The 19,582-nt window shown below is 46.8% G+C and overlaps 1 protein-coding gene across 4 annotated transcripts in view; it reads left to right on the top strand.

Moving 5' to 3' along the window:
* The window catches only part of MACROH2A1 (macroH2A.1 histone), a 350,602-nt gene extending 336,593 nt beyond the window's left edge, over positions 1–14,009 (top strand). For all 4 annotated transcript variants that reach the window (XM_069652584.1, XM_069652583.1, XM_069652585.1 and 1 more), the window contains exon 9: positions 13,374–14,009. In XM_069652584.1, coding sequence (XP_069508685.1) covers positions 13,374–13,539 — 166 coding nt within the window. In that variant the 3' untranslated portion in view covers positions 13,540–14,009. The remainder of the gene's footprint in view (positions 1–13,373) is intronic.
* Positions 14,010–19,582: the final 5,573 nt, after the last annotated feature.

The following is a 19,582-nucleotide window of genomic DNA, read 5'->3' as shown; positions in this document are numbered from 1 at the left end:
CAAATGTACTTCAATACTGTACACTTTGAGTTTCTGTGTCAGACAAGACCCTTTTGGGATGGCCCACAGACACAACCTACACCCACAGGTGACTTCAGTAACACGGGTGCTGGGGACATTAATATCTTACTGTTGGCATTCAGAACACTCTTAATAAGTTGGTAAAAGGCAAAGGTTATTAGAACACAAGAGGCCACACATTTCTTAAGCAGTGCATATACTTTTAGAGTTCACTAGAAGAGTTATTCAATTCAATAGGCTAAGCCAAAGGCAATGGGCAAAAGTCTTGGATAGGATAAAGCACTTCTGGTAAGTAAATGGAAAAGTCTTTGCACAAGTTCTTAGGAGTCTTTGATGAAAAGAAGAATCAAATGTAGGGCCACAAGCTTTTTAGACTTGTGAGTTGTGGAAGTTACAAGCACCTCTACAGTAAGAGGTAAGTTCTTAGGCTTGTTTTACAGTACCTTGGTAAAGAAGAAAAGATGCAGCGGATGACCTCTGTTCCTGTGCAGATCTCACTATTCCTGAGCCTGAGTTGTGGGGACAAGAGGGAGGACGTATGGGGACTCCTGCAATGCACTGGGACTGTCAAAACCTGCAACCGGCAAACTTCACTTTCAGTGGCTATTTTGCGTTTCAGCTACCGCAAATGACAACAACGTGGTTCCTGGCCATCAAGGTGGACTGTTCTTGCTTCTGGGGTCCCGCACTCTGCTGAGAGAGCTCAGGCTTGGCCAGTCTTGCTTCGTGGGAGTCCGGAGGATCTTCCAAAAGCTTTAGGCCAGCTTATAAGTAACGGACACAATCTGGTGTCCCTCTCCCTGGCTATACGTTTTCCTGCAGCAACTCTGAGGAAATTCAACCAGCTACGAGATGGGTGGCCAGGTGGCTTACTTTGGTTTTGACTGGTCCCACCAACTCAAATGGCGAAGTCGTCCTTGCACGGACTTCTCTGTCGATACTACCTTGGCAAGTTGGCACTGCAGCAGGGCTTCACCGGACAAACCAGCGGTCCAGGAGTTGCTGCAGGCGTCCTCTTCAAGCTCTTCTTCGGTTCCTTCGTCCAGTGGTCAACTCTGCCTTCCAAGCCAAAAGACTCTCCTTTTATACAGTTCTCTCCCATTCATTCCAGCCTAGCTGTCACTCACCCAGCAGGGTGGCTGTCCTTGGCGGACAGTCAGCCTGCTAATCACCACAGAGTGCATTTGGGACTCCTAGGAGACCAAGCACATGGAGTTTCGGGCACCTCCCTCACTTCCTGCCTACCACAGACACTCTGGAGCCAGGGGTGCGTTTCACTCCTGAGGCCCGCCTAAGGCGAAATGAACAAAGAGACCAAACCTGGTTTGGTGCACAGAGAAACTCTCTAGTAGGACCTTTCCACAAAAAACATTGGGAAAAACAAAGACCGGGGACCATTTTGTCAAAGATGGCTCTGCGCCATTTTTAAAAAGATGGCTCCCGCGGTTAGCGTTAGCAAAGCTGCGAACAGCCTTGGTAAATGCAAACCATGCTAGTTTGGAACGAAACCAATGCCACCAGCCATTCTGTGAGGAAAGGGTAACATAAAAATGTTACATGAGCAGTTAGACACAGGGGATACCAAGTAACCCCTCCAGCATTCCACTCTATTGTAAGATAGGGTGTGCTGGGTCTAGCAAGTACACTTCTAAGTAAAGTCAATTTCACTTTACTGTTCTGGGAAACAGTAGTTTATCTCAGAGAAGTTATTTAAACCTTGGAAAATCTAAAAGACTTCCCTGTGTCACTGCACTGAAGGTGCTGTGTGACGCAATGTAAAAGATGATGCCTATGGAGTTTCAGACTCCATAGCCAAAAGAAACAGAGGTAACATTCACATTCAAAATACATGAGTGTGGGGAAAAATGGTCTCACTCTCTCTGAGTTAAACAAATCTAGCAAAGTTGTTGGGGGCTCTCTAAGGTGGAGGGAATTGGCACATTTTTGAGAATTCTCCCTAACACAGCTCACATTGACCCCTCTTGAGATGAGCCTGACTGCTCAACACGCTACCAACCTGTGTAGTACAGACTTATACCTAAGGTTGGGTTCCTATTGCCAGGAGGTCAGTGTTGTTGTAGTGCACCCACAGGGTACTGCATACAATCTTGCCTAACACTCTCTCTCTCTCTCCTGCTGATGCTCCTGTCTGTTGTGCTAACTGGTTACTTGGCCACCCACTGAACCTCAAGGGCACAAGGCTCCTGCATGACCAGTCGCCCCTTGCACTGCCTCTGGGCATCCCACCCACTTCAGGACTGTATCTGCAATCCTACAGTCCCCTGTCTCTCTGCACTTACTTGAGCCACCACCCTGGCAGCACTGACCACGTCTGGCAGCACCTACCGCGTTTTGCCACTACAATTGTCCTGCGTGCCCCCTGGCACTTCTCCTCTTCCCTCCGCATTGCATTTGCACGATCTGAATGACACAAGGCCTAGTAAGATTGTTCGTTTTCATCCTCCCTCTGTCTACCCTTCCGTGTCATGTCACGCCTAGAAACACCTGTGTACAGGCGCGTTATAAATGGCTTATCACATCATATCATCTAATTCCCTAATGGAGCTTCTGGGGTCGCTCCACTCTAATCCAAACATCCCACTTTACCAGTATGTGGTGATACAGTTAGACCTCATAGAGCTGAGCTCAAGCCATCTTGTGTGCCTTGCTTTCATCCAAGTATGGATGACAAGGACCTATCTGAGCTCAGTCCTACAAAAACATTTTAGGCCATCTAGCTAGACCGGATAACATTCAATGGTGACTAAGTAACATGTAACTTCATGGGCCCAATCTTCAGCATCCCCAAGCAGCATCCTTAAAGTCCCAGCAACCTGCAATCCACTCGATCCCTGCAGAAGATAAGCCCTTCCTACCACAATAGGAATTCCGAATCATGGTCTGTTAGGGAGTCTTTCTAAAATCTCACCACCACTAGGACTTCATAACCTGGCCCTTTGGTGCAGAGATGTATACGACTCGCTCTACTTGGCAATACAGATCTCCAACTACTAGTACAGGCCTGTACCACACAAGGTTTGATAGGTGATTGAGCAGCCAGGCTTATCTTGGGAGGGAGAGAGGGCTGTGGGAAAGTACAAAGAACGTATAGCATACATATGGTGCAAAGAGAAACACACTTGAGTTGAATCAAAATAGTTATTTATTTTATTTATACACGAGGGAAAGATACATCTTCAAAAAAAGGTAAGTACTATCGCAATTAGCAAACACATATAACCAATGCAATATTTCTGGTAAGTAAACCACAGTGTAAAAGACTTATAGAATGGCAGTATGCAATTCAAGGTAAGTAAAAAGCACTTTCTAGTAAACTTTGTAAAATATTCTGTTTCAAGAATATAATGCAGTTATAAGACCAACATCGCTGTCGATTTGAAAATTGGGTCAGGATATCTACGGTCACTTCAGCAGTCTTCTCTGGTTGCTTGGAGGTGCTGTAGGCGTCTCTGGTCCTTTTCTTCTTCTGATCTACAATTCCAGTGGTCGACTTGTCTTCAGTCTCTGAATCCAAGCCTTTTATCCAGGATCCCAGCCAATCAGCACTTGTGCTACATTCAAACTTTGTGGGATGGCTATCCTTTTAGGACAGCCCACCTCCCAGTTGGAACTGCTTCCAGGCAGGCATGCCAGAAGACAAAGAACTGCAGAGTTTCGGGATGCTCCCCTGCTTCCTGTCCTCAGACACTGTGGAGCCTCAGCAGGCTTCACAAAGTATTCCTGCCAAAGACAAAGGTCAAACCAGGACTTCCCCCGACCCAGCACGGCAGAAGGACCAAGAAAGGACAAGCAAACCAGAAATGACGAAAAAAGAATACAGTCACCATTTTGGGCCAATGGTGACCCTTCTGTGCATTACGGCTGCTGTGGGCAAAGTCTGCAAATAGAAATTACACAAAAGTCGGTAGAACATGTCCACTTCCACCAGCCATTCAGGTTTGTTTGTTACTGAAATAGAAATGTTACCAGAGCAGTGAGAAAGGGGATACAGTGTAACCCCCTCAGCACTCCGCATAAGGTGATGAGTGCTAATCTCACAAAAGAAAATGAAAATAAAAGGGATGCCCAAGGGGCTCTCCAGCAACAATGCACAGAATGTGCTGTGTGCTGCAAAAGGAAATTACAGGTGCCCCAAAATTTGAAGGCAAGCATGACATAGGACGAAATGGGAATGGGGAGGATGGTAGCAGCGGTACCGTTTATAACGGTACCGCTGCTACCATCCTGGTCTGCTCGCGGGTGCCGCTCTGCACGCCTGGTCTGACCAAGCGTCCAGAGCGGCACCCGCGAGCAACTCGTGATGTTGCCGCAACAGTCCTAATGAGGCCCATTATATTATTTTATCTAGAGACGGAAATTCTCCTCTTCCCAATATTCTATTTCTAACAAATTATTGCATCTGAATAACAAGAGGCATTGGTCCACTTACCTTCTCAATTGTTGACTGGGAACCTTTGGACCAGAGTCTGCATTGAAGATACATCCTCATGGACCCTATAGTTGCTGCTGGAACAGCAAATACCTGAACAACAGGTAAATTCCCCTTCTCAGCCCTTGCATCCAGGCAACCTGGTATCCCCTGCCGTGTCCCCTTTCTGGCTCTGTGGGTGAATCCTCCTGTGCCGTGGAATTAGTGAATCGGTTCCCTGTCTGTAGATTTGGCATGCATTTACGTGATCAAATTGTCTGTGTTAACTTTCAGTAATAAAATATCTCCCCTTGTGCCCATAGGGTTTAGAATTTGTATTCCTCATACTGCTCCCAAATCACAATAATCTGATGCAGACCATTTCTATTGCATGACCCCCATAACCAATCCTCGGAAGGTTTATAATGTCTTCAGAAGGTGTTTCTAACTTGTATTTTGCCTCCACCGTTGCAAGTGGGTGATTGTCTGTTAAAGTAATGATTTCTTAAATAGCTATACTTGTGTACATTTAAGATTGTGCTAAATACCATTAGATTGTTTAGAAGCATGTTCTAATGCTTATGAGATGTCTCTGAACTCTACAACGCACAGAAAACCGAATTTAGCATTATTAATTAATTATATTATATATTATATTATTTATATTATTTTGGTTGTGCATTACAACAAAGCTGAACTTGTATACCTAATTCCCTGGCCACAATGGTACTGGAATTATGAATATTTTTTAGAATTGAATGTCCCCTAGAAAGTTAAACCTTTCTGCAAGTTCTTCTTGAAATTGGTAGATTGGAGACCTGGATTCTTGAGTTACGTGGTCACGAAACAGATGGTGTAGGAAAGGCATTCATTGAATTCTCTTCTATCGAGCTTCAACTTGAAATAACTTTACTTCACATTTTATTTCATTTCCTTCATGCTAGGCCTGAGGTGCTTTTGAACTAACATTAGCATGAAACTTCCTTAACTTTGACCTTTGGCTTAGAAACCATTAGTCAGTGTGTGCAGAATAGCCCATAATCCATGAACTCGAGAATGCACTTTAGCAGATATCAATCACTTTGGGACCACAAATTCAAATGTAAACAAGTATTTTCTCTATTCTCACAAATATAACCTCATGATTTTCCGTGAACACATTACTATACCTGTATTTTTTTTTTCTTCCTTTCAGAACCAAGTTTTGAAATTGCCTTAGTGTTATGGAACAACTCGAGCAAAACATGCAATGTGTTTCTCCTCAATTTTGCGACAAAGTCTACAGACATTCCCCTTGCTTGGCATTTCTGAATGCACAAATAACATATGTAATTATAGACCTCGTCTGAGCAACATAGACTGTTTTCTCGTTTATTACTTTCTTCATGGCAGTCTACTGGTGTTTGACTGCCACTGTCTTTAATGTGTGTGGTCACAATAGGAAATGATGAAACATGTCCGTTCTTTCATTTAATAAAAGCCCAGCAGTGTCACCAGCTTCTTCTTGGGCCATAAAGTCCAAATAGCATAAATACAGTACATACAATTTTATTAAAAAGAGTAACATAATTGACGAATAAAATGCATTAATAAAAAACAGCTCGGAGGATAATTGTGCAGTTAAATACAAACACCCAAGGGGAGAGAACTCGCAGCCCCTATATAAAATAATTTACTGTAGCAGTTCTACAGCTTCCATTTTAAGCACAGCCATAGCTCATACAGGAAGGCCATGTGGATGTGTCGTCCAGGAATAACAGGATCGCGCATCATGGGCAACCCATGTCAACTTGCATAGCCTGTTAACAGATTCGATCTTGCAAGCCATGCCCAATGTATGTACTTCGCCATAACTTTATATATTGAAATCTCAGGGCACTAATGGTGGGACACAGAAATGCAAGGAGCGTGCCGTGGACAAGTCTAAAGACGCGCCACAGCACCCCGATGCTCGCAAAGACTATGAAGACCGTCAGGAGCCTTTGTCTAGCACTATTACTAATACATTCCGGCGCCAAAGGCAAGAAAATGAAGATTTTCAAACCTTTTGCACCTTCTGGTACCTCTAAATGGACCAGGGAAAGATTTGAAGGGTGCATGGACCGCTTGGAAAGGATTGTCTCACTTTCAGAGCACCCTACACCCAAGAGACCTCGGGAGGATCCTCGTTCTGTGGCAACCTTAAGGTTTCCTGGACATTTAGAACCTTCTCAGGAACATTTCACTTCTATCCACCCTGAAGATGAAATTCAAATGGACCCATATCAAGACATATATGATGAGGAAGAAGATACTACCTTCCTACAGGACTACACTGCAGATGACCAGGCGGATGCCACGGACAACTGCGAGGACACTCATCAAATTGAGACAGAGCCATGGGCGCTCTCTACTCACAATCAGGACACAGATGTGCTGTGTTTGGACTCCCCTCCTTCCACCCCTCCTGCCAGGCTTCACCAGTAGACGATCTGATGGCCTTTAATGCCATCTTAAGGAAGGCAGCCGATTTATTTTCGGATCGCCACCCAAGAAGCCATACCTGAACAAGATTTCGTGGAGGATATTCTTAAAGAAAAACCCCCCTCAAGTCAAGCCATTCCTCTCCTAAACACCATTAAGAGGAGATTGGCTCCTTCTCTTGTCACACCAGCCCAGACCAGAGCAGAAAATCCAAGGGTGGTAAAATTATTTCGGCCATCGCTTACTGACCCTCAATATATTAAAAGCCACGCCAGTCCCGATTCCCTAGTGTTTACCACCACCCGGAAACGGGCAGGACTACCCCTTGCTACGGGAGAGGCACCTCCCGATAAGGAGTCAAAAAGATTGTATGCCTTGGGTAAACATATTACCACGGCAGCTGCTTTTACCACTCGCATAGCAAACAACACCATGTTGCTTGCCAGTTATGCTGATGTGCAATGGAACCTTATGCAAGAAGGTCTCCAGGAGTTACCTGAACCCGCAAAGACCAAATTACTCGCCATCGTGGCCGAGGGCATGCAGGTCAACCAAAATGTATTAAAATACACTCTGGATACTGCGGAGAAGGCGGGAAGATCCCTGGCTCAGGGCACACTGCTTAAGCGGCATGCTTGGCTCCGAAACTTGGGCTTCAAGCCGGAGACCCAAACAGCTCTTATTAACAAACCTTCCGTCGATGAGGCTCTGGGGACTGCGAAAAAAGAGCATGAGACTCTTAAGTCCCTGTAACAAATCAAACAAAAACCATCCTCTCAAAGGGGAAGCGGTTCCTGCCAGTCCTTTCGAAGCCAATCCCGTTCCGCCCAAAACATGTACAACATGGGAAACAACTGGAACTCAGGTCAAGCATCAAGCACCCCTGCCAACAATCCATCTAGGGGTCAGCGATGCAGGAGCAGAGGCCACAACTCCAGGTCCCCTCCAATGTCACCCCGGTCGGGAGGCGCTTAACATCTTTCCTTTCGGCATGGGATGGGATTACATCAGACCAGTGGGTTCTAAAAACAGTTGCCCATGGGTACTGCGTGGAATTCGCAGACCGTCCAAGACAAGACGCTAGACCATCTGCGAATCCTGAAACAAGAGGTGGAAGCACTTCTGGAAAAGGACGCCATAGAAGCCGTCCCTATTCTTCAGGTAAACAAGGGTATTTATTCAGTGTACTTCCTTGTACCCAAAAAGGACCTCACCATGCGCCCTGTACTAGACTTGCGCCCAGCAAACAAGTTTGTCAAACCTCAAACGTTTTGTATGGTAACTCTGCAGGAAGTAATCCCACTGTTGAAACAGGGGGATTACATGGCAACATTGAACATGAAAGATGCATACTTTCCTATTTCAATGTTGCCAGCACACAGAAAATACCTACGGTTCATGATAGAGGACAAGCACTATCAGTTCAAAGTACTCCCCTTCGGCATTGCCTCAGTGCCAAGGGTGTTTACGAAGGTCCTGGCAGTGGCAGCAGCGCACCTGCGCAGACTATCTGTCCCTGTCTACCCTTACCTCGACGACTGGCTCATAACAGGGGACTCTTATGAGACATCCCTAGGAAATACTCAGAAGACAATAGACCTCCTATTCAGTCTGGGATTCTCCATCAAAGAGAAGAAATCCAGCTTAGACCCCAGTCAAGCCAAACAATTCCTAGGTGCTCTGATTCAGACAAAGGAGGGTCTTGTCTTCTCCTCCGAGAGGGTTGCGAACATGCATTCTCAGATCCCTCAGTATGTAGCCAGTCGGGAAGTGACGGTACGCAAGGCAATGTGCTTGCTAGGTATGATGGCGTCATGCATTTATTTAGTTCTGCACGCGCGGCTGCGAATGCGTTCCATGCATGAGTGGGTCAACAGCCAGTGGTGTCAGGCCAGTGGACAATGGGAAGACCTGGTAGTTGTCTCGCCAGCCCTCGTTCTCTCTCTGCAGTGGTGGTCAAGGGAAAACATCTTGAAGGTGAAGACCTTCACCACCCCCACAGTGGAAGCCACTCTCACGACAGACACATCTTTCACGGGGTGGGGGGCTCACCTACTTCAGCAGACAGCGCATGGAGTGTGGTCCCCACAAGTAGCATCCAACCATATAAATCTGTTAGACCTATTAGCACTATTCAAAGCATTAAAGGCCTTTCAGACACAGCTAAAAGGGAAGACAGTTTTGGTCCTGACAGCAGCACGGCAGCAATGTATTACCTAAACAAACAAGGGGGCACACACTCTCCCGGGCTATCCAAGCTGTCCCAAAACATTTGGATGTGGGCTTTCAAACACAAGATGTTCCTGTTGTCCTAACACGTTCCAGGGGGACTCAATCTTCTGGCGGATGTGCTCAGCAGAGATTTCCCACTGCCCTTAGAATATGAATGGCGTCTACACAAAAACATCGTCTTCAACATCTTTGCAGAATGGGGCTTCCCAGAGATAGACCTGTTTGCTACTCGGGAGAACACCCAATGCCAAGAATACGCCTCCAGGTATCCCCAGAACCGTTCCAAGGGGAACAGACTCTGGTTAGCATGGTCAGGGAACTTTCTCTCCGCTTCGCCCAACTCCTGCCCTGACTCCCCTTCTCAACAAGATAGTGCACAAGATGCACCAGGAACCAGTTACCATGATCTTAGTGGCCCCCATGTAGGCCCGCCAACCCTGGTTCGCTCATCGAATGGAGATGTCCCTCTCCGCCCCCCCTGGTGGAACTACCCTGCCCGTACAACATGTTGTCTCAGGACGGGGGGAGACACTACACCCATGCCCGCAAACTCTGAATTTAGCGGCCTGGCTCCTGAGGTCATAGAGTTTTGGACACCTTCAACTCCCTCAGAGATGCATGGACATACTCGGGAAAGCTAGAAAACCTAGCACGTTCTATTGTTGCTCCTGTAAATGGAAACGCTTTGTCATCTGGTGTAATACCAAGGGCGTCAATCCCATTGATTGCTCACCTACACACATTGTGTTCTACCTAACCCATTTGTTAGACTCAGGACTGGTTTTCAATTCCCTAAAGGTTCATCTAGCTGCTCTCTCAGCCTACACTATGTCACAACAGAAAGTGTTGTGGTGGAAAATACCGGTTATTAAGGCTTTTATGGAAGGAGTTAAGAGAATCCATCCCCCATTTCTCACCCATCTCCTGGATGGGATCTAAATGTGGTTTTAACCAGACTCATTGGATCTCCCTTTGAGCCAATGCATAAAGCAATTCTAAAAGACTTTGCTTACAAGACGACCTTCCTAGTGGCTATCACTTCTATTAGAAGGGTTAGTGAACTACAGGCCCTTTCAGTTCTAGACCCTTTTGTTACAGTCCACAGGGATAAGGTGGTTCTGCGCGCTCATCCTAGATGTGCGCCTAAGTACATTTCAAAGTTCCATGTGAACCAATCAATTGAACTATCCACTTTCTTCCAGAATCCCACTAGCATGGCCGAAAGAAGCCTATACACACTAGAGGTGCGTAGGGCAGTCATATTTTACCTGGAGAGAACAAAACCACTGAGGAAGACAAACCAGTTTTTAGTTTCAGTGGCAGCTGGTAGAGAAGGGAATCCTGTCTCTAAATTAGCTATCTCAAAGTGGATTGTAAAATGCATCACACTGTTACACTCTTGCTAAGAGAGAACTGCCCTTCAGGCCTAGAGCACACTCTACTCTGGGCACTGGGGCTTCCATAGCATTCATTGCAAATGTTCCCCCTGAGTCGATCTGCAAAGCGGCAACCTGGAGTTCTGTACACACCTTTACAAAACTCATTCTAGATCTGATTCTTGGGTGGGAAAAGCAGTATTAAGACATCTTTCACTACTGTTCCTTCTCACAACCCAACTCCAACTCCGGGTACTGCTCGCTAGTCTATGCACAGCATGTGATTCTAAGAAGATTAACGAGCATCAGAAGAAATGCATTACTCACCGTAATTGCATTTCTAATTATTGTATATGCTTAGATTCACATGCGCCCTCCCTGCCTCTCCGCTCGGGGTGGAAGGAACGTAGAAGTCTTACTACTTTCTCTCTTTATGTACTCACTCACAATAGCCTGGGGTTCCCTCATGGCAGTAAAATACAACTGGAGGGACCTCGGCGTGTGAGGGATTTTGGGTACATTACACGTCACGATAGGGATAGTGTTACAGACACGCCTATGCCGACATCCCCTTTCGGTCCCCGAAAGACAAGATGCAATACTCTGCAGTTACCACTGGATGTCGGACCATATGCAGAGCATGTGAATCTAAGCCGATACAATCGTCAGAAATGCTATTACGGTGAGTAATGCATGTCATGTGCTAGCACATCCCTTAACTTAAGGGACAAAAACCTTTTAACATATTGGAGAGAAACAAGTCATTCTACCTCCACCCTTTCAATCAGAATTAATCCTCGTATTGTGAGGTGTTATCTGCATGTGGTATTCCCAAATACCACATGAAGAAAATACCTCCTCTAGCTATAATCTGCCATACTGTGAAACACTGTTACAGACTAACTCATAATTACACTGAAGTGCATTAATTAACCAACTAAGGTTAATGGTGGCTGTCAAAGTGCAATGAAGAAACATAAAAACACCTTATAAAATAGAGTGGGCAGACAGGACTGATCTGCCAACATCTTAAAATGTTTTTTTCTTTAACACTCTAGCCCTACTAGACCATGCCAGCTACAGGCCAATCAGCCTCCCATTTATGGTAAAATCATTGATAAGTTAGTAGCCAGTAAACTCCTAGAGGAGATCATCCCCACAACCTGCGCAGGTATTACAAATCTGCGGTCTGTCCCATAGGTAGCACAGAAACTGCTGATATCTCGGTAATTGGTGATGCTCTCCAGATCATTGACAAATGGGCCTCTTGCCTCTTGGTGCTTCTGGACTTTCTGCCACCTTTGATGCGGTCAACCACCACACTTCGATCTGCCTCCTTTCACAAAGAAGCGGCTTCTTATGCATTGTTCTCCGGGGGTTCTCTTATGTGTTTAGATGGGCTCTTTCAGAGCCCAACACCCCCCGGTTAACTGCAGAGTCGCACTTGGCTCATTACGCTTCCCGAGAGTTTTTCAACATGTATCTGGAATCACTAGAGTCACTGTGCAATGATCCTAACATCTCTACACCAATATGCGGACAATGCCCAGCTGTACCTAAGGGGGAACTGCTACTACGACAACAACCAGCTTGACACCATTCAAATGTGGACTAAAACTCAACCCAGCCAAAACGAATTTGTTCTCCCCGGTCACCCATCCAAATAGGAAATAATCCATGGATGGCTGAATGATATGCAGTTTCATGGATACTCTTCCGAACTCATCCTCGCCACCAAATCCCTTGGATTCATCATATAAAGTATCACCTTCTTCCAGTGGCATAGTAACAAAAGGGCTCAGACTTCTTTGTATCAGTTCACTGTTCAGCAAGATCAATTCCCTCTCCCATCGCAGCACTTCCTGATCGTGATACAGGCCGCTGAGATTGCCTGCATTGATGGGGAAAATGCCCTCCTTGCTGGACTCTCTGCCATATACCTAGCACGTCTCAAGGGGACCCATCACGCTGTGGGACACCTCATAAGTTCCAAGAAATTCAAACACGTCACCCTCATTTTGTGTACCGTACACCTGGTACTATCACCATCGCAATTTTCTTCCAAAGCACCTGTGTCACATACAGGGCAACCACTGTCTGAACACCTGCCTAACTCACTGCCAAACTTACCAACTCTGTTGGCACACTCGTCCAGGAGCCTGACTACCACATGGCTTGAACTATAAGTGGCACCTGGCGAAAAGGCCAGGAAACATTCCTCCTCTTGCTATGCTCCAACAGACTGGCATACCTTCCCCGTCCCAAGCAGGAATGTGCCAATGCTCCTGCAGTTCAGAAAATTAATGTATGACCCTGCTTTTATGGAATTTCTGGGTGTGGCTTGGGATCCACTGTCCCCGAATTACCGCTGCTCCTGGATTGTCTTGTAAATGTACCCATCTTGTTATCTCTAACACATGTTGCTCCTAATCTGGGTTTGCGCTATATAAAACATAATTACAAACGCAAAAATATTATGTGACTTAAGTTATTTAAAGGTTTTTTGATTGGGGGTACATCACAAAGTACTTAACCTTGAATTTTTTGTTTTCCAATTTCGTCAGAACCAGCCATTATCGGTTATATATCTTATTTTAAGATACCTTCACTGTCCACGGTGAGAATGTATTTGATTTTGTTCATGGACGATCATAGTGATAAAAAGTATGCACAATCGCATGTTGTCTTCAATTTTGTAGAGACGTGCCTTCTAGCTCGCTAGTCGTGCAAGGGGGTTCCCAAGTGCTAAGGCTTCTTTCGCTGCGGTTTTGAAGAGTTGCAGACAGTGTTCACCTTGCCAGAATGAGTGACTTCCATTCAACTTGCTTGTCTATTTCTTTTGTATCTTTCAGAAATGGCTTCCCCAAGCAAACGGCAGCTCAACTGATCCTAAAAGCGATCAACAGCTATTTTGTATCCACAATGTCTTCTTCAATCAAGACGGTTTATTTTGTGCTCTTTGACAGTGAGAGCATAGGTATTTATGTACAGGAACTGGCTAAGCTTGACGTAAATTAGACCCAGCAGGAGGCCAGCCCTTTCCCACTTCTTCCCCACCTCTTACGTGTGAGGCAGCACCAGGATGAAAGCAGGCGTTCCTGTTGACTTTGTAAAACGTTTAGTGTTGGCACTGATTTTTGGCGTTACTGTTTTGGGTGCTCTGTACTCCAGACATTGTCTGAAGTAACCATCAGTCACAAGATTTTATACTTTTAATGTAAGGAAGTATAGAAAAGGATGCGCACAGGTAGCCAGGACTTTGTTGTCTTTTGTATGTGATAGAACATGAGGGAAATATTTTGTAATTGTCTGTTGGTGCTTTTATTGTCCCTTGAGTGGTGTTCCGTCTATTTCTGCAACATTTAGGCCAAAAAATAAAGGTTTGTGTTTACTCGGCGTCTTAAGAACAGTTTCACAACACGTTGTCTTTAATCGAATTTGGTGTTATACGATCTGATTTATTAAACTTGTTGTAGTGATTCTGTGAATTTGTGGTGTGTTTCTATTGTTGACTTGATAGTTTCTTATTCCGAAATTCAAGAAGAAAGTAAGGTAGTAATAATACAAATAATGATAGCATAAGTAATGTTATATGTTGACATAAGTGAGAATTGTAAGTAACTTAAAGGGTACATTTCTGATCCATGTGTTTCCATTTCCTAGGCTCCTGCAATTTAAAGTATACGTGTGAATGGTTCATGAGAGGGACATTAAAGGGCAATACCTCTCACAGATATGTGGCACCCCATTGTGTTAAGCATCACTGCACTCAAATATTCCAGGTTGCATATATACCCGGTTTTCCCGTCCTCTTGCGTTCAAACGCTTGCGCTGTACATCCTGTCAGCACGGCAAAATCATCATTTTCAAAAGAATTAGTGATTCTTGGATGTAAAAGGGGGCCTCGGCCATGCCCATGCAGACTGTCCTCCACTGACCTATTACTGCATGGGCAGGACCGGACACCCTCTCTGCACACGTGTCCCAGCACTACACATCTGCATGGTCACAAATTGCAAGCTATGACAGGCCCATCTCAGAAGTCACATGGGGATGATGGGAAGGGGCTGTTATTGCATAATATGAATCGGTAGTAGCTTTGGGCTACCCTTGCCACAGAGAGGGTCTGTAAACAAAAACAAGGCACTGAAGTATAACCACATTTTGCATTTCTGTCTCGACTTCAGAAGCCCTATGATTTCGGCATTACATAATGAACGTACTGGTGTAGACCCCGTATAGCGTGAAGATTAATAATCCTTTTATGCTTTGATGCCTAGTCAAGATGTGCCATGCCACTGCCAAATCTGAAACCATATTCTGACATTGTGTCATCTAAAGCAGAAGTTTCCAGGGGAATGTTCAATGTTTTGAAGACCATTTGTTGTGATTTGGGGAAGAATAATAACCAGGTTACTCACCGTAGTGTCCACCTTACTCCTAGTCCATAGTCCCCTTTCCTCCATACTTAGGGACATTCCTCCGTCCTGTGGGACGGGACCGGATCACTTTGTAAAACGCATCAAATTTTTGAAAAATGTGTCCTTCCTCTCTTTTTACGTGTGGTACCACACACGGCCATATCCCCACCCTTCTTAGCTCCGCCCAGCGCATCACCCATCAGTCCTTTTCTATTGCCAGGTCAGAGAACTTTTAGCAATAATAGAGGAACGTTATTAGAGGGGACGGCGGCCGGGCGTATGGAGGAAAGGGGATTATGGACTAGGAGTAAGCTGGTCACTACGGTGAGTAACCTGGTTATACTCCTACGTCCCGTCCCCTTTCCTCCATACTTATGGGAGATTTGCAAGCACTCCTCACAGGAACTACGGTTGGATGGAAACCCCCTTACTGAAAAAGGGTTTTCAGCGCAGCCTGGCCAAACTGACATCAGATCTGGAGCTCAAGTCCAAGCAGTAATGTTTACAAAAAGCCGATGGGGAGGCCCAAGTAGCCGCTTTCGCAATGGTCTCCCAGGGGACATACTTTTGAAAGGCAACTGCAGCTGCCTTGCCCTGTACCAGATGTGCATGAATCCCTTTAGGAGTCTGTAGACCCTGAACAGTGTAAGACTCCGTAATAGAGGCAGCGATCCATCTGGAGATAGTCGCTTTGGAGGCCTGCTTGCTTTGCGGGTTACAAAAGGTCACCAAAAGTTGAGAAGAACTCATAAATTCAGAAGTTCTGTCCAGATAGAACTTAACATCCAGGCAATGCAAGACCCTATCGGCTTCCGAAGCCGGATTTGGAAAGAAAACAGCAGCGAGATTGACTGACTGATTTAAATGGAAATCGGAAAACACCTTTGGTAGGAAAGAAGGATTTGTCCTAAGGACAACTCCTTGTGGAAAACTAAGGAGGGATGCTCCACCGACAAAGCTTGGAGCTCAGTCACTCGCCTTGCCGAGGTAACACCGACCAAAAAAAGCCACCTTCCACAAAAGGTGCTTAAGATCTACCGTAGCCATTGGTTCGAAAGGCTTATGGCATAAGGCCGTAAGAACCACATTCAGATCCCACCCCGGATGCGGTTTGCGAACAGGAGGATAAAGACGCAGAAGACCCGCAAAGTGCTGTTTAATCACTGGGTTTTATAGTGAGAAAGAGCACTGGTCCGTGGATAGGTAGGTGGCCACAGCCGAAAGATAAGTCCTGCATGATAGGACATGAATGCCCGACTCTGCCAGATGAGACGAAGGACAGCACCATGTCAATTGTAGCCACCCTGGGGTCCAACTGTTTGGCTAAGCACCAGTGACAGAACCAAAGCCACTTGCTCCTATACTGCGACCTCGTTGAGGGCTTCCTGGCTGCCTGAATTATGCACGTGTTGTCAGCAGACAGGTTAAGATGTTCTAAAGATCTGAACTCGGGCACCATGCCGCCAAGCTGAACGATTGTGGGGAGGGGTGCCACAGCGGTCAATCTCTCTGGTGAAGCAGATCGGGAACTAGCAGAAGCCTGATCGGTGCACACACCGACAGATGTTGAAGCTCTGAAAAGCAGAACCTGGCCGGCCACACCAGAGCTATGAGCAGAAGAGAACAATTCATTGTCTTCTTCAGCTTGCAAATCGTCCGATGAATCAGAGGCAGAGGGGGGAAAGCATAGGCCCTCATGTTGTGCCATGGAATCTCGAGAGCATCTCCCAGAGAGGAAGCTCCCAGCCCATTAATGGAGGCATACAGAGGAAGTTTCTTGTTTGCCGAAGATGCGAAGAGGTCCAATTCCGGAGTGCACCGACACAGGAATATCTGCAAGAGGACCTCCGCTTTCAATTCCGACTCGTAGCTGACCATTGTTTGTCGGCCGAGGGCATCTGCCGTGACGTTCAGCTGGCCCTGGATGTGTACTGCCACCAGCCAGACACCATGCTGAACCGCCCATTCCGAAATCTGAATGGCAAGATCCACTAGAGGAGACTTGGTGCCCCCCTGCTTGTTGATGTAAAACATGGACACCACATTGTCCGTGTGGACACAAACCACCTTGTTGGCAATGACTGACCTGAATGCCTTGAGTGCCAGGAAGATCGCCTGAAGGTCCAGATGATTTATATGAAGGAACTTCTCTTGTGGCGAGCAGAGGTCGGAGACCTGAAGAAGATCCAACGTCGTCCTCCCCAGAAGGGAGGGGTCCCTTGTGATCGTCACCATCGGAGCTTGGTCTTGGAAACATGCACCCACCGACAGGTTGCTGAGAGATGACCACCACACCAGGTTCACTCTCATGAAAGCCAGAATCGATATTATCTTGGAGTCTGGACTCCGAAGAGCCATTTGTGTCCGCTTCATCTTGAGTCGAGCAAGGGGAAGAGCCAATACACATGAGGCCCAGAAGCCTCTGGAACTTCCAGGCCGACATGCTCTCCGACTGCGCAAACATCTGACACGTGGCCAACAGATCCGCCATTCTGTCCCCGGTCAGGTAAACTCTGCAGTCGATCGTGTTCCAACGAAAACCCAGGAAAGTCAAGTCCTGCGAGACCATCATGGAAGATTTCCGCCAGTTCACCGACGGCCCAAGGTGAAACAGGAGCTGGAGGAGAGACTGAAGATTGCTCGAGGCTTCCAGCGGACAAGGACTGCGCAGCAGCTATTGTCGAAATATGGATACCCTATAGCCGAAGATAAGCTGCGATAACCACATCATCTTCGTAAAGCATGCAGTGCCGAGCTGAGGCCAAAAGAGAGCACTTGGAACTGGAAGTGCTCCTCCCCCACAGAAAACTGCAGGTATCTCCGATGCAGATTCCAGATCAGGTTATGCATATACGCATCCTGGAGGTCCACCACGCTGAGCCAATCGCCCATCTGTAAAGAGGACTTTATCTGACAGGGCGTGATCATCTTGAATTTCTCTTTGGGTAGAGAGAGATTGAACTGGGAAAGGTCTGTGATGGTGTGCAGGCCAGCCTGGTTGAATTTGGGCACTGTAAACAGCCTGGAATAGAAGCCCTCCCCTCGCTCCCCTAGAAGAACGGGTTCCACTGCCCTGAGATTCAGTAACTTCTGAATCTCGACTGCTGGAAGGGAGGATTGATGGGTGGGGTAGAGGGGAAGGGGTAAGCAAAAACTCGCCCGAGCGACTGACGAGACCCACCGGTCCTCGTTGATGGTCTGCCACGCCTCCCAATGAGACTCAATGCGTCCTCCCACCGGGGTCTCGTGCAAGAGCAGAAAACCCTCATTTTGTTGGTTTGTCGGTGGCAGCACCACCTGAACCTGAGGAGGAGGCTGAGGAGCGGGAGAAAAAACGACTCAGTTGCTGCCTTCGGTGGGAATTTCCCAAAGGGGTGTCAACCCTCTGGGATTTCCGATCTAAAAAAAAAACCTGAAACCAGAGGAAGGCCGAGGGTTTGACAATTATCTCTGTGCCCTGAAAGGAGGTTTAACCAGGACCGACAAGGACTTAGCGGTCTGAGTGCTGTCCTTAGTTTTTGTCAGCTCCATGTCTGTTGTAAAGTGATAAAGCTCCTTGCCATTGAAAGGCAGGTCCAAAACCTTATCCAGCACCCCCTTGGAGAACTTGGTGGCATGCAGCCAAGTTTGATGAGAGTTATCCACACCAAGCATAAGGCCCCAGGCCCAGGTGTCGACGTGGTGCGCCGCAGCCTCCAGGAGATCCTGTGCCAAGACCTTGGTCTCTTTGAAATCTTCCAACTTTTCAGTGGGAATAAAATCCTCAAACTCCGACAGACCTTTCCACATTTTCATATTCGCCCCAGCTAACACCAGTTCTGCATTGGCTTGACGCAGTTTCAGAGCTGAGATAGCGAAAATCTTCCTCCCAAGGGAGTCCAAAAGCTTATCCTCTTTGGCCAGAACCTGCGTAGCCGTCGAGGAAGAGGTTGACGCAGGTCTGGATTGCAAAGTGGCTGCCGCCACTACCGTGAAGGAGGGGGGCAGACACGACGCTAAGGCCACCTCTTCTGAAGAATGGAGCCAGTAACGCATGTCAATCTTCTTGTTGACAAACAGTCCAGAGTGTGGCTTCTCCCAAACTTTACAGACCTTGGCCAAAACGTCGTCCTGCAAGAACAAGCCAGTATGCTCCGAAGGAGATAAGGTGAACGCCCCCGAAAGCACGCCTTCATGCGGAGTGGGTGCCTCAGGTACTGGAACATCTAACAGACACATCATGTCCAGCACCCGGACATGAAAAGCTCTGACGGAGCGTGGCTGGTCTTTCGCTGTACTGAACATCCGATAAGTCCGGATCAGATTGAGTCACACTGGGGACAATGGAGGCAGGGGTGGAATAGTTGGGGGAGGCCCAGCCGGTAAAGGCGGTGCCAGCAGAGGCACAGGCACCGTGGCCGGGACCGTCGGCGCAGGCGGGAATATCTCCCTGAAAAAGCCTCGAAAAGTACTCCTTCATGGGGTTGGAACGCATCCGTTTTTGAAACTTGTCGTAAAAGGCGTCCGCCGCCGATGATTTAGGTGCGACAGGAGGAGGCCTCTCATGAGCGGAGTAATTCCAGGGGCGTAAGGGAGAGGGTTACCAAGAGGGCCCTTCCCCACTATTGTCTACATAAATCAAGGGCGCTGATGCTGCAGGA

Source organism: Ambystoma mexicanum, chromosome 3p, assembly GCF_040938575.1.
Source record: "Ambystoma mexicanum isolate Mex_15411 chromosome 3p, UKY_AmexF1_1, whole genome shotgun sequence".
Classification (NCBI taxonomy): Eukaryota; Metazoa; Chordata; class Amphibia; order Caudata; family Ambystomatidae; genus Ambystoma; species Ambystoma mexicanum.
This window is presented reverse-complemented; position numbering and strand designations above follow the sequence as displayed.